General features: G+C 36.9%; 1 protein-coding gene across 1 annotated transcript in view; it reads right to left on the reverse strand.

Moving 5' to 3' along the window:
- The window catches only part of LOC148946970 (uncharacterized), a 268,849-nt gene that overhangs the window by 158,825 nt on the left and 93,968 nt on the right, over nucleotides 1-16,056 (reverse strand). Inside the window, exon 4 of the mRNA XM_089096472.1 lies at nucleotides 6,027-6,170. Within this exon, the coding sequence (XP_088952598.1) occupies nucleotides 6,027-6,170 (144 nt within the window). The remainder of the gene's footprint in view (nucleotides 1-6,026; nucleotides 6,171-16,056) is intronic.

The raw sequence follows: 16,056 nt of genomic DNA on the forward strand, positions 1-16,056 counted from the left end.
ATTTGTAGACAGAGAAAAGCCAAGATAAATAGTCCAAGTAATTGAGAGGCCAATGTTTAAATGGCTGGGGCACAGGTAAATGGCAGGAGTATGAATGACTCTCTTATTGGACACATACTTGTCAGGTTAGTTTTTGGAAAGGCATGCCTGCCTAGAGTCTTAGGCATGCTGATCAAGAAGTTAAAAAAGAGGCAAACAAGGCAGACCCGCCTATGGTCTTAAGAAGGTTGACCAAGAATTTAAAATTGACATAGGACCATAAATTTGCTTGAAATAACAGGAAAAACAATCGTTTAAAGCCATTTTTATCTTTCAAATAGTACCTATTCGTTGCCTAGGCTTAGCCCCACAAACTGAAAAAAATTTGAATTTTTCACACACTTTTTGAAATTTTTGGGTCACTTGCCCGAGACTCTGGGCGGGTGGGCGCCCCCGAATATTGTCCCAAATTCCTCTCTCAATTTAGCACTGTTGAGGTTATACCAGGTTCGGCACGGGAATTTCTTCTGACATGTCCGAAAATTTCAGACATGTCAGAAATATTGTCCCAAATTCCTCTCTCAATTTAGCACTTGTTCACGGATGCCCAGCGTCTCCAGTCACTTTCCCAATAGTATTTGGGAAACGGAAATTGTGACACTGATCAAAAATCCCTCCGTCATGATTTTTCCAGTCACTAGTGTACTCTCTTACTTTTGCTTCTTCGTACTTGTCACATACAGATGAATTCTTTTTTCGAAAATTGTTATATAGATTATTGTAATGTAAATGTATATACCTGCAGAAGTATAAAGATTATAAAGATTTTAGCCATCACATTGGTGACAAATTATCATACTTCTAATTATTTCAGCTCCTGATACAAAGACAAAAGAGAATTAGAAACTCATAAGAGAAAATTTATTTATATTGTGTTTAACAGAAATTAAAATCTTATTCGACCTAATGACAGGGCAAAATTGCAAAATTCAAAATGCTTAGAATTTAATCTGTCATTACTGGGTTCTTTTTTGAAATTAATATTTCATTCTATTATTATTATATTGCTTTTACAAGTGGCAAACACTTCAGCCCAGCAAAATTGCATAGTAAGGTGTACACGATTTTTGAAAGGGGTGGTCCATCGAATTCGCCTTATTCTAACACAATTTTGGCACCGATTTTATTGGTAGCTTTTGTCCAAAACGCCTCTATTGAGGCACTTAAGTTACTGCTTTATTGCCCTAAGACTTTTTTTCTTTTTTCTTTTTTTTACGGCCAATCATTCCCTAAATTGATCTAGGTGAGAGCCAGCTATCACAACCACTAGACCATGTAGGGTATATTAAAATATCTGATTAATGAATTCCACTGTAAAGTTATAGTAAAGAACGAACTCTAGTCCATTATAATTATAATGAGGATCTAACTCTAGCCTATAGTAACTAAATTATTAAAATAAATAATTACATAAAAGCTAGATTTAGTTCATTAAAACTGGGGATTATATCAGTTCCATCGGTATCGCGGTTGTAAAGATAGCTGAAACCTAGTAAAGAACAAACCATGACATAATAACTAGAAACTTTACTAAGGGCCGCGGTTCGTCCTTTACTAGGTTGCAGCTACCCCTTCAAACACGATGGTTGTAATATCTGGTTACGACGTCATATATTATTTTTTAACAATTCTAGGTTGCAGCGGTAGCTAGAAACATAGTAAAAGACGATCACGTCCAATGTTAAGAAATATAATAACCCATAACTCCATATATAGAGTCAGATCAAAACAAAAAGCCCACCATTAGAACCGCCTTGTCCGAAACCTCTATATAGGAAACTTTATGTTCCTTGGCTTGAAAATCAAGAGAAATATATTGGCCTGGAAATCAAGAAAAGTGGCAGCTACTGCAGCATTCTGCCTAATCGGTATCTTTTTTCTTTTTTCTTTTTCTTTTCCACAGATAGCTTGGCACTGAAATATCGTAGAGAGTTTTTCAGTGGCTCATTTTAAAGGACATTAATGGGGTTAAAAACCGTCTGTAATTAAAACAAATTATTTCTAAAATACAATATTTTTTTTTTTACAAAAGACTGCATATTTCATGTTTAAGATCGATCAATGACGTCATAATCGTAGGTTGTAGCCGGACCGTCTCTTACTATTCCAATCTTATTTGTAATTTCACCTTAAACGAAGAACAGATCAGATCAGACTGAGGAAAGATCAGATCAGACCGATAACAGGTAAGATCACACTGAGAACAGATCAGATCAGGACGAGAACAGATGAGAGCATCCGGGTTGCAGCGTAGCTAGCAACCTAGTAAGAGACGATCACGTCCAATGTAAAGAAATATAATAGTAAAAAACAAACTGCAACCCATAGTAGCCAGAAGTTAAAAAACATGGTTGCAGCAGTTGGTGCAACCTAGTAAAAGGCAAACCAGAATCCATAGTGACCAAAAATTGAAAAAAAAGTTTTGAAAACTTTGACTTTACATAAAGGAATTTAATGGGTAGATTGATGTTACATTAAGGAACGAACTGTAGCCCATAGTAACAGAAGTAATCATATGCAACGCGATCGCGCTGCCTAAGTAAAGAACGATGTTGACACAATGTATTATTTTTGTTTGTTTGTTTTCTTCCATACCAGGGCACTTCGTATCGAAGGAGTTGTCGTAGAAACTTCGAAAAGGGCTCATTCGATCGGAAATTGGAATGGCTAATGCCCTCTCAATTAGTCGAAAGTGATTGATAGGCAGCTAACACCCCTTCTCCGCCCACCATTTCACCAAACACATCCGATCAAAATTGTGAGATAACCATGTTGTTCAGCGTAGTTAAAATTTTTAGAAATTAGGTCTTTAAGGATGAAAACCCCTCCCACCACACCAGAGCCCTCAGGGTAAGGGTTGTAAGTTATGCCCTGGGGGCAAATAAGGTTCTTATAGAAAGCGATGTTTTAGAAACTTAAAAAGAGCTTATTCAATTGGAAATTTAAAGGGCTAGTGGTCTTTTTAATAGTAGAAAGTACTTAAAGGGCAACTAACCCCCCCCTCACGCCCACCATTTTTCCAAATACACCAAAATCAAAGTTATGAGATAGAAATTTTGTTCAACGTAGGTGACACTTTAAGTCATTTAGGATGATATCCCCATCAGAGTCATCAGGGCAAGGTTTGTAAGTTTTGGTCTGGGGGCATATAAGGTTTATATACAAAGTTGTTGTATATAAACGAGCCCTTTTTGAAAAGAAATTTCAAAAAGGGCTCATTTGATTGGAAATTGAAAGGGCTAATGCCCTTTTTATTAGTCGAAAGTGAGTGGAGAGTAATTACCCTCTCACGCCCACCATTTCCCCAAACACATTCAATCAAAGTTTAGAGATAGCCATTTTGTTCAACGTAGTTGAAAGCTCTGGAAATTATGTATTTGAGGATGACAAACCCCCAGCCTCCAGGGCGAGGATTGTAATTTATGGCCTGTGGGAATATAAGGTTTTTATAGATAGCGTTATCGTAAAAACTTTAAAAGGGGCTCATTCATTTGTAAATTGAATGAGCCCCCCAGCCCTCAGGGCAAGGGTCGTAAGTTATGCCCTGGGGCAGAAAAGGTTCTTATTCAAAGCATTGTCGTAGAAACTTCAAAAGGGCTCATTTGATTGGAAATTGAAAGGGCTAGTGCCTTTTTAAATAAATGAAAGTGATTGGAGAGCAACTAACGCCCCTCTCACACCCACTGTTTCCCCAAACACATCCACTAAAAATTTTGAGATAGCCATTCTGTTTAACGTAGTTGAAAGTTCTAGAAATTAGGTCTTTGAGGATGACAAACCCCCTCACAGCCCTTAGGGTAAGGGTTGTAATTTATGCCCTGGGGGAATATAAGGTGTTTATAGAAAGTGTTGTCGTTGAAACTCTAAAAGAGCACATTCGATTTGAAATCAAAAGGCTTAGTGCCCTTTTTAATAGTCGAAAGTGATTGGAAGGCTTGACATTTTTATAGCAGAGATCGATGTGGGTACAATGTATTATTTGTTTGTTGTCTTTTTGTTTGGAACCAGGGCACTTCGTATCGAAGTATTTGTCGTAGGAACTTCGAAAAGGGCTCATTCGATTGACAATAGAAAGGGCTGATGCCTTTTTTAATAGTCGAAAGGGGTTTGAGGGCAACTAATCCCCTTCCCACGCCCACCCTCCCATTTGTCCGTTATATTTAAAAACTAAATATTGCCTTAAGATTAAATCCAAATGCACTGTGTTAATGCTAATTCCCAATAAGGTATCTCAGCAATATCCCAAGAACGACTGAGGGTATTATGTTCAAACTTTCGGGGCTACTTCTGCTCTTAAAATTTAACCAAATCAAAATAGCGTAAGTGCTTCCAAGCTATCAAAGAAAGTAAACAGATTTTTTTGCGAATGGTATCAAGTTTTCCATTCCCGGTTAACTAGAGGAGGTATGAAACTAAATTAAACACTACTATTTGTGTCCCGATTTTTAAAAGGGTGTATGTTGTTCAAAATTGCTGAAAATTTTTCTCTAGCATGGTTTCCATTAAACCAGAAATGAACAAAAATGAGCAAAGATAAAACCCAAAACGAACAGAAATTACAATAAATAACCGAGTCAACCTTAAAACGAGCAAAAATTAACATAAGTTGGGCTCAAAACCCCTTTGCCTTCCCAAGACCAGAACATAATTTGCACTTTACGGAAAAAAAAACAAATGAATGTGCATTGTAAGTTTAATGTACATACACTGATATTTATTAATCAAAATGTTAATATTATTTGATTTATTAAAGTTATAAAAGTAAAAAACATTCATATATTGTGCAAATTAGTGCAAATTATGTTCTGTCCTTGGGAAGGCATAGGGGTTTTGAGCCCAACTAATGTTAATTTCGGCTTGTTTTGAGTTTGACTCGGTTATTTATTGTAATTTGTGTTCGTTTTGGGTTTCATTTTTGGTTTAATGGAGTTCTTAATTTTTCTTTGAAAAACTTGTTTAATGGAAAAACTTTTTTTAATTAATTACATTAAGGAACGAACTGTAGCCCATAGTACCAGAAGTAATAAAAGGAATCATTATATACATGATTTTTATGGAACGAACTTTAGCCTACATTAAACAAAATATTATTGTGTATAAAGCGATATTTCAGGCTTGCAGTGGTAGCTACCATCCGGGTTGCAGCGGTAACTAGTAACCTAGTAAGAGACAATCACGCCCAATAGTAAAAAAATAAAATAATCCATAATTAATAGTAAAGGACGAACTCAATCCTATAGTAAAACGGGGTTTCAGAAATTACGATTAGAGAACAAATGAAACCAAAAACGACAGAAATTAAATAAACAATCATAGCAAAGACATGCAACAGGTACTAATATAAATGAATAAATAAATCTCAAAACGATTAAAGCTTATGTTGAATACGCAAATCAATCTTAATCGAACAAAAATATTTTGCTATTGAGGAATAAATGAAATCCAAAACGAACAGAAATTAAATAAACAATCATAGCAAACAAACAAAGAATAGTTCCTAATATAACCCAAGTTCGGAAGTTCAAAACGCTTTTCAGACTCTAATTTGGCCTAAAATCTATCCTTGAACTTTTATTTCACCTAATATAAAATGCTCTATGTTATTTGGAAGCAATTATATGCTGGATAGCTGGATGGGGAGGGATAGAGATAAAAACTCAAATACAGCTACCCAGGATTTAATTTGGGTTTTGGAATGCCAAAAGTTTTGTTTACGTAACAGCTTTCCAGGCTAACAATATGCCGCTCTTTTCCACTTTTCCAAATAAGTAACTTACTTTAATTTTTGCTTACACACTTACTCAATAAAAAAGGAACGATATCAGCTAGCTCAACTCTTGAAACCCTGACAGATTATATAGCAAAAGTTAACAGAAAAGCTTCTATGCGCATACTCAGAGTTATTCTCTACTTTTATTCGAATAAGAGCTCCCATTGCCTTTCTTTCTGAACCTTCATTCGTATTCAAGATAATTGCTATGTCTTACCCACAGTTCTTTACTTTCATCTGACATGAATTTTGATATATTCTTCCATCAGAGGCACAGACTGGTCTTGAAGGTTTCCAGCAGACGTCCTTACAATGTTTGGTCGTAAGACAATGTTTCAACGCCACTTGCACTACACCTTGCCTAAAATGATAGAAACTAGTCCAGTATTGCACGTTTTTGGTACAATCATTATCAATGCAGAGGCGTTGAGCTTGTACAGGAGAGTATTATATACTGGGACGCCGTAGATAATGGGTCAAGCCGCCTTTCTGCCATCTATCATTCTCTAAGAAATCTGTACAATCTCTAAGTAATCTAGCATACTTAGTTGGATGTTGAAATACAGACCAATTATTTTTTAATAAACCTTCTGCAAAGTTTTGGAAATATTCCTCCAAAAAAATTTTGCATTTGGATTGTCTTTGTTTATTCTTTTTTAGTCTAATGGAATTTAGTGCTTGTGGTACCAAACAAAAGCTAAATTATCTTGTCAAAGATACCATCTTGTGGCAAAATGTTCAGCAGAAAAAAATAGCCCTCAATTTTGTAGATGGGTGTCATCTTGTATATAGTGGGGAAGTAAAAATGATACACGCTGGGAAATATCCCAGTATGTACCAGATGACACGCATCTACAAAATCAATGGTAAAATTTTCTCTTCTAAAGCTAATTTTCTTCAAAAGGACTTAAGTGCATACAGGTTGTCAAAAAGCATAGATACAATATCTCAGGAACAGAAAAGGCTATTAAGTTTTAACTTTCAGGGAAGCTTGAGGGGGGAGTAAAACTAAGTTAAAAGGTACTATGCATTTCCAGATCGTCAAAACGGTGCATGTGCAATATCCCAGGAAAAAAAGGAGGGCCATGTTGGAATTTTCAGAGCATGTTATTGAGAATGTTAAACTAAATCAAGAGACATTCTGTCCATCCAAATTTGTAATAAGGGCCTGAAGACCCTAAAGACTGAGATGAACAATGACAAAACTCAGAGCTCATCTGCTCCTGTTCAAACAGTTCGTGGTAACGAACTGTGAGTAAGGAGCGACCCGGCTCAATAGTAACCGAAACTCCTAAAAATCGAAATTTTGATACCAGTAGATACATCAAAAGAATTGGATTTTTTTGCTGATTTTAAGTATAAAAGTTTCATTAAGTTTAGTTCTACCCATAAAAATGTACGAGCCTGAGAATATTTGCCTTAATTTTGAAAAAAAAGGGGGAAACATCCCCCATTACGTGGGTGTATATTTCCTTGGAGGAAGTTTTCATGGGGGAAGGGACATTGTTATGAAGGAAGCGCCGGATTTCCCAGTATTTTTTAAAAAACTATCAGAAATTAAAGGTAAAAAAAAACAAGTTTTTTCAGCTGAAAGTAAGGAGCAACACCAAAACTTAAAACGAACAGAAATTATTACGTATATGATGGGGTTCGCCCCCTAGTCATTACCTCACTCTTTACGCTAAAGCATTTCTAGTACTTTCATAATAGCTATTTATACTAATTAAACAGCCTTTGGGATTAAGGGGTCATTTTTAGAGAATTGGAACAAAATTCGAACTTTAACGTAAAGAGCAAGGTATTGAATAGGGGGCGAACCCCCTAATATACACAATAAGAATATACGAATATTGAAGTTCGTTACGGAAGTTAAAACGTAAGTTACATATATTTGTTACTAATAAAAACGTTCGTAAATAAATTTAAAAGCTCTATCGCCCTTTTTAAGTAATTAAAAAATTGCAGGGCAACTAGGCCCCCTCCTCCGCCACATTTTCTCAAAATCGTCCAATCAAAATTTTGAAAAAGCCATTTGGCAAAAAAAAAATTTAAAACTAAGATGGCAAATTTCGTTTTTATTATTCATGTACGGTGAGCCAAAATCAAAACTTGGATTAATTAAAAAACATTCAGAAATTAAGTAAAAGAAACAAGTTTTTTTAACTGAAAGTAAGGAGTGACATTAAAACTTAAAACGAACGGAAATTATTACGCTCCTTACATTCAGTTAAAAAATAAAACTTTTTTTTTTATTTAATTCAAATCAAGAACCAGCTACACTTGAACAAGTAAGAGCATTCCCTAAAGCAAAGACACGCGTTACCCAATGCGGTCAAGGATGTAAGAAAAGAACTTCAAAAGTTCTGATGATATACATGTCAAACTTCATCTTAGAAAAGAAGAAAAGAAGAGAAAAGTGAAGATCAGCAAAGTAGTTGATGAGATAGTTGCTGATGGAAAAACACCTACACCAAGAAGAAACTATTCATAGAGCCAGGAAGTGAAGAAAATATGGTCCTGGATGACAAAAGTAACGATTCTTTGAAAGTTGGTTCTTCTGATGAGGAGGACATGAATGAAGAATTCTTTGGCTATATCAACGTTGATGACTTTGTAAAGGTCCCCTTTACAAAGGAGGAGGAAAAGTATATGAGGGAGAATTCTACCCTGGTTGTATTGTTGAAAAAATGGAGAACAGTGCCAAAGTAAACGGCATGTGTCTGGCTTGACTTCAAAAATGGAAGTGGCCAAACCGAAAAAAGTCTATCTTTTACCCCAGACAAGATGTACTGAAAAATTATTATTCCCTGTTCCTGCCCCTAGGGCTACTTTTAGAGCATCTTCCTATTTCATTTTCACCAATTGGCAGTCAATTTATGGCGAAGGTGTTCTTGATTTCAGTTATTTGAAGTTGATTCTTTGATAATATAAGTTATTCTTAACGTTATTTTGCTAATAGATGAATGTTTTGTATCACAGCCCACTGTGTACCATCCCCTGTCCTTGTATGTACCACCCCCTGGTATTTAGTGGGATAACTGGTACTCTCCCGTTTTTCAGTTGAAGGGAAAAATATGAAAAAGCATGTTCTATTGTCCTGATAATGGCTTTCATTTGATCTATCAACCAATTCTTTATTCAACAATTTGATATGATTTTTTGTATTAAAAAAAACTTCCAGGTATATACCACTCTCCCCTATAGAGCGATGAATTCCCCAAGTATTATTTATTTTTCTCAATACTAATCATAAGAAATTTATGGTTATTGAAAATGGAGGAAGGGCAAATCTAATTCCAAATTAAAAGCTCTAGTGCCATTTTTAAGAAACTGATCATAGGGCAGCCTGCAATCCTAAGGTAAAATCATTACGCTTCAGGAAGCTACATGAGAAGTGCATCCTAAAGGATAATAGCAATTAATTACAAAAACAGTTCATAAAATGAAATAAATTTTATTTAAAAAGGTGGATATATTAAAAAAAAAATTGAATACCTTGATGAAACCAGAGTCAAACAAAGATTTTCCATCTGAGAGATAAAAAGGTCCCAATGGAAGGCCTTTGGGCGTATTTTAAAGTGGTTTGATTTCATCAAATATGCTCTCATTTTTACCCTGTCATGGAATATTATAACAAAACTTCCTCATAAAGATCGCTTATCTTTAAGAATAGTCAAACAACTTCCAAAACATTTGCCAGTTTTAAGCGATGTGACATAACTCCTTTTAAATTACCGTAGCTCATGATAGTAAATTGTTTTAAAAAGAATTTAAATTATATACGAAATTTCAAATTAAAATGAATTAAAAAAGCATCTGAGTTTGCTCTTTACCAACAGTAAACGAGCAATGTCTAATCTGAGTAACTGCTAACTAGCAAGATACTTCAGCCCAGCAAAACATGCATAGTAAGGTGTACACGATTTTTGAAAGGGGTGGTCCATCGAATTCGCCTTATTCTAACACAATTTTGGCACCGATTTTATTGGTAGCTTTTGTCCAAAACGTAGAAACTTCAAAACAGGCTCATTCGATTGGAAATCGAGAGTTCTAGTGCCCTTTTTAATAGTCAAAAATGATTGGAGGGCAACTAGCCCCCCCCCACCATTCCCCCAAACACATCCAATCAAAATTTTGAGATAGCCATTTTGTTCGGCTTAGTTGATTTTCAGATAGAAAATATATTTTTGAGTTTGATACTCCCCCACAACCCTCAGGGCAAGGGTTTTAAGTTATTCCCTGGGGGCATTTAAGGTTTTTATAGAAGGCGTTGTCGTAGAAACTTCAAAACACGCTCATTCAATTGGAAATTAAAGATCTAGTGCTCTTGTTAATAGTCGAAAGTGATTGGTGTTTAACTAGTCCCCCTCCCCCCTCCACCCCCAGCATTTCCCAAGCCTATCCAATCAAAATTTTCAGATAGCCATTTTGTTCAGCGTAGTTGATTTCCAGATAGAAAATGTATTTTTGAGGAGGACACTCCCCCACAACCCAGAGGGCAAGGGTTTTAATTTATGACCTGGGGCATATAAGGTTTTTATAGACGGCTTTGTCGTAGAAACTTCTAAACAGGCTCATTCGATTGGAAATTAAAGGGCTAGTGCCCTTTTTAATAGTCAAAAATGATTGGAGGGCTACTAACCCCCCCCACCCCCACGCCCATCATTCCCCCAAATACATCCAATCAAAAATTTCAGATAGCCATTTTGTTCAGCGTAGTTGATTTCCAGATAGAACATTTATTTTTGAGAAGGATACTCCCCAGAACCCTCAGGGTAAGGGTTTAAAGTTATGCCCCGCGGGCATATAAGGTTCTTATAGAAGGTGTTGTCGTAGAAACTTCAAAACAGGTGCATTCGATTGGAAATTTAAGGGCTTTTGTCCTTTTAAAGCTTCCATATTGATTGTAATATAACTAGCCCCCCCCCCCATGCAACAAATTTCTCAACATTAATTCAAACAAAATTTTATATTGCTGATATGTTAAGCGGGTCTCATCTTCCAGTAGAAAATATATTTTTGAAAAGAACGTTCACCAATAGCCCTCAGGGCAAGGGTTTTAAGTTATGACCTGGCGGACTTATATGAATTTTTAGAAGGTTTTGTCGTAGAATATTTAAACAGTTTCAATCTATTGAAAACTAAAGTACTAGTGCCCTTTTAACATTCAAAAATCATTGGACGGCACCTAGCCCCCCCCCTACGCCCATCATTCCCCCAAAGACATCCAATCAAAAATTTCAAATAGCCATTTTGTTCAGCGTAGTTGATTTCCAGATAGAACATATATTTTTAAGGAGCATACTCCCCCAGAACCCTAAGGGAAAGGGTTTAAAGTTATGCCCTGAGGGCATATAAGGCTGTTTTGAAGTTGTCGTAGAAACTTCAAAACAGGCTCATTCAATTGGAAATTAAAGAGCTACTGCCCTTTTTAATAGTCGAAAGTGATTGGAGTTTCACTAGTCCCCCCCCACGCCCATCATTTCCCAAAACACATCCAATCAAAATTTTAGATAGCCATTTTGTTCAGCGTAGTGGATTTCCATATAGAAAATGTATTTTTGAGGAGGACACTCCCCCACAACCCAGAGGGCAAGGGTTTTAAGTTATGCCCTGGGGGCATATAAGGTTTTTATAGACGGCTTTGTCGTAGAACATTTAAACAGGCTCATTCGATTGGAAATTAAAGGGCTAGTGCCCTTTTTAATAGTCAAAAATGATTGGAGGGCATCTAGCCCTCCCCCGCCCATCATTCCCCCAAATACATCCAATCAAAAATTTCAGATAGCCATTTTGTTCAGCGTAGTTGATTTCCAGATAGAAAATATTTTTTGAGGAGCATACTCCCCCACAACCCTCAGGGCAAGGGCTTAAAGTTATGCCCTGAGGGCATATAAGGTTTTTATAGAAGGTGTTGTCGTAGAAACTTAATAACAGGTTCAATCGATTGGAAATTTTAGGTCTATTGTCCTTTTTAAGATTCCATATAGATTGTAATATCACTAGCCCCCCCCCCCATGCCCATGAAGTCTCACAACTCAATCACTAAAAATTTTAGATATCAATTTTTTTAAGAGTGGCTCATCTCCAAATAGAAAATACATTTTTGAGGAGGACGTTCCCCCACAACCCTCAGGGTAAGGGTTTTAAGTTATGCCCTGGGGGCACATAAGGTTTTTATAGAAGGCGTTGCCGTAGAAACTTCAAAACAGGCTCATTCGATTGGAAATTAAAGGCTAGTGCCCTTTTCAATAGTCGAAAATGAATGGAGGGCAACTAGCCCCCCCACGCCCATCATTCCCCCAAACACATCCAATAAAAATTTTGAGATAGCCATTTTGTTCAGCGTAGTGGATTTCCAGATAGAAAATGTATTTTTGAGGAGGACACTCCCCCACAACCCAGAGGGCAAGGGTTTTAAGTTATGCCCTGGGGGCATATAAGGTTTTTATAGACGGCTTTGTCGTAGAAACTTCTAAACAGGCTCATTCGATTGGAAATTCAAGGGCTAGTGCCCTTTTCAATAGTCGAAAATGATTTGAGGGCAACTAGCCCCCCCCCCGCGCCCATCATTCCCCCAAAGACATCCAATCAAAATTTTCAGATAGCCATTTTGTTCAGCGTAGTTGATTTCCAGATAGAACATATATTTTTGAGGAGGATACTCCCCCACAACCCTAAGGGCAAGGGTTTAAAGTTATGCCCTGAGGGCATATAAGGTTTTTATAGAAGGCGTTCTCGTAGAAACTTCAAAACAGGCTCATTCGATTGGAAATTAAAGAGCTAGTATCCTTTTTAATAGTGGAAAGTGATTGGAATGTAACTAGCCCCCCCGCCCCACGCCCATAATTTGCCAAAACACATCCAATCAAAATTTTAGATAGCCATTTTGTTAAGCGTAGTGGATTTCCATATAGAAAATGTATTTTTGATGAGGACACTCCCCCACAACCCAGAGGGAAGGGGTTTTAAGTTATGCCCTGGGGGCAAATAAGTTTTTTTAGAAGGCGTTGTCGTAGAAACTTCTAAACAGGCTCATTCGATTGGAAATTCAAGGGCTAGTGCCCCTTTTCTATAGTCTAAAATCATTCGAGGGACACTAGCCCCCCCCCACGCCCATCATTCCCCCAGATACATCCAATCAAAATTTTGAGATAGCCATTTTGTTCAGTGTAGTTTATTTACAGATAGAACATATTTTTTTAAGAAGGACATTCCCCCAGAACCCTCAGGGTAAGGGTTTAAAGTTATGCCCTGAGGGCATATAAGGTTTTTATAGAAGGTGTTGTCGTAGAAACTTCAAAACAGGCTCATTCGATTGGAAATTAAAGAGCTTGTGTCCTTTTTAATAGTCGAAAGTGATTGGAATGTAACTAGCCCCCCACGCCCATAATTTCCCAAAACACATCCAATCAAAATTTTAGATAGCTATTTTGTTCAGCATGGTTGATTTCCTACTAGAAAATATATTTTTGAGGCGGACGTTCACCCATAACCCTCAGAGCAAGGGTTTTAAGTTATGCCCTTGGGGCATATAAGGTTTTTATAGAAGGCGTTGTCGTAGAAACTTCAAAACAGGCTCATTCGATTGGAAATTAAAGGGCTAGTGCCCTTTTCAATAGTCGAAAATGATTGGAGGACAACTAGCATCCCCCCACGCTCATCATTCCCCTAAACACATCGAATCAAAATTTTGAGATAGCCATTTTGTTCAGCGGCGCTGATTTCTAGATGAAAAATATATTTTTGAGGAGTATTCTCCCCCACAACCCTCAGGGCAAGGGTTTTAAGTAATGCCCTGGGGGCATATAAGGTTTTTATAGAAGGCGTTGTCGTAGTCTATTGAGGCACTTAAGTTACTGCTTTATTGCCCTAAGACTTTTTTTCTTTTTTCTTTTTTTTTACGGCCAATCATTCCCTAAATTGATCTAGGTGAGAGCCAGCTATCACAACCACTAGACTTTGTAGGGTATATTAAAATATCTGATTAATGAATTCCACTGTAAAGTTATAGTAAAGAACGAACTCTAGTCCACTGTAATTATAATAAGGAACAAACTCTAGCCTATAGTAACTAAATTATTAAAATAAATAATTACATAAAAGCTAGATTTAGTTCATTAAAACTGGGGATTATATCAGTTCCATCGGTATCGCGGTTGTAAAGATAGCTGAAACCTAGTGAAGAACAAACCATGACATAATAACTAGAAACTTTACTAAGGGCCGTGGTTCGTCCTTTACTAGGTTGCAGCTACCCCTTCAAACACGATGGTTGTTATATCTGGTTACCACGTCATATATTATTTTTTAACAATTCCAGGTTGCAGCGGTAGATAGAAACATAGTAAGAGACGATCACGTCCAATGTTAAGAAATATAATAACCCATAACTCCATATATAGAGTCAGCTCAAAACAAAAAGCCCACCATTAGAACCGCCTTGTCCGAAACCTCTATATAGGAAACTTTATGTTCCTTGGCTTGAAAATCAAGGGAAATATAATGGCCTGGAAATCAAAAAAGTGGCAGCTACTGCAGCATTCTGCCTAATCAGTATCTTTTTTCTTTTTTCTTTTTCTTTTCCACAGATAGCTTGGCACTGGAATATCGTAGAGAGTTTTTCAGAGGCTCATTTTAAAGGACATTAATGGGGTTAAAAACCGTCAGTAATTAAAACAAATTATTTTTAAAATACAATCGTTTTTTTTACAAAAGACTGCATATTTCATGTTTAAGATCGATCAATGACGTCATAATCGTAGGTTGTAGCCGGACCGTCTCTTACTATTCCAATCTTATTTGTGATTTCACCTTAAACGAAGAACAGATCAGATCAGACTGAGAAAAGATCAGATCAGACCGATAACAGATAAGATCACACTGAGAACAGATCAGGAACAGGACGACAACAGATGAGATCATCCGGGTTGTAGCGTAGCTAGCAACCTAGTAAGAAACGATCACGTCCAATGTAAAAAAATATAATAGTAAAAGACAAACTGCAACCCATAGTAGCCAAAAGTTAAAAAACATGGTTGCAGCAGTTGGTGCAACCTAGTAAAAGGCAAACCAGAATCCATAGTGACCAAAAAGTTCAAAAAAAGTTTTGAAAACTTTGATTTTACATAAAGAAATTTTAATGGGTTGACTGATGTTACATTAAGGAACGAACTGTAGCCCATAGTAACAGAAGTAATCATATGCAACGCAATCACGCTGCCTAAGTAAAGAACGATGTTGACACAATGTATTATTTTTTTTGTTTGTTTTCTTCCATACCAGGGCACTTCGTATCGAAGGAGTTGTCGTAGAAACTTCGAAAAGGGCTCATTCGATCGGAAATTGGAATGGCTAGTGCCCTTTCTAATAGTCGAAAGTGATTGAAAGGCAGCTAACACCCCTTCTCCGCCCACCATTTCACCAAACACATCCGATCAAAATTTTGAGATAGCCATTTTGTTCAGCGTAGTTAAAATTTTTAGAAATTAGGTCTTTAAGGATGAAAACCCCTCCCACCACACCAGAGCCCTCAGGGCAAGGGTTGTAAGTTATGCCTTGGGGGCACATAAGGTTCTTATAGAAAGCGATGTTTTAGAAACTTAAAAAGAGCTTATTCAATTGGAAATTGAAAGGGCTAGTGCCCTGTTTAATAGTCGAAAGTAATTAAAGGGTAACTAACCCCCTTCTCACGCCCACTATTTCCCCAAACGCATCCAATCAAAATTTTGAGATACTCATTTTGTTCAATGTAGTTGAAAATTCTGGAAATTAGGTCTTTTAGGATGATATTCCCCTCAGAGCCCTTAGTGCAAGGGTTGTAAGTTAAGCCCTGGGGGCACATAAGGTTTATATACAAAGTTGTTGTATATAAACGAGCCCTTTTTGAAAAGAAATTTCAAAAAGGGCTCATTTGATTGGAAATTGAAAGGGCTAGTGCCCTTTTTAATAGTCAAAAGTGAGTGAAGGGCAATTACCCTCTCACGCCCACCATTTTCCCCAACACATTCAATCAAAGTTAAGAGATATTCTTTTTGTTGAAAAGAGGTGAAAGCTCTAAAACTTATGTCTTTCAGGATGACAAACCCCCCAAAGCCCCCAGGGCAAAGGTTGTAATTTATGCCCTGGGGGCATATAAGGTTTTTATAGATAGCGTTATCGTAAAAACTTTAAAAGGGGCTCATTCAATTGGAAATTGAATGAGCCCCCCAGCCCTCAGGGCAAGGGTTGTAAGTTATGCCCTGGGG

This window comes from Artemia sp. Qi Xiang Cuo, chromosome 11 (assembly GCF_049724085.1).
Source record: "Artemia sp. Qi Xiang Cuo chromosome 11, ASM4972408v1, whole genome shotgun sequence".
Taxonomy (NCBI): Eukaryota; Metazoa; Arthropoda; class Branchiopoda; order Anostraca; family Artemiidae; genus Artemia; species Artemia sp. Qi Xiang Cuo.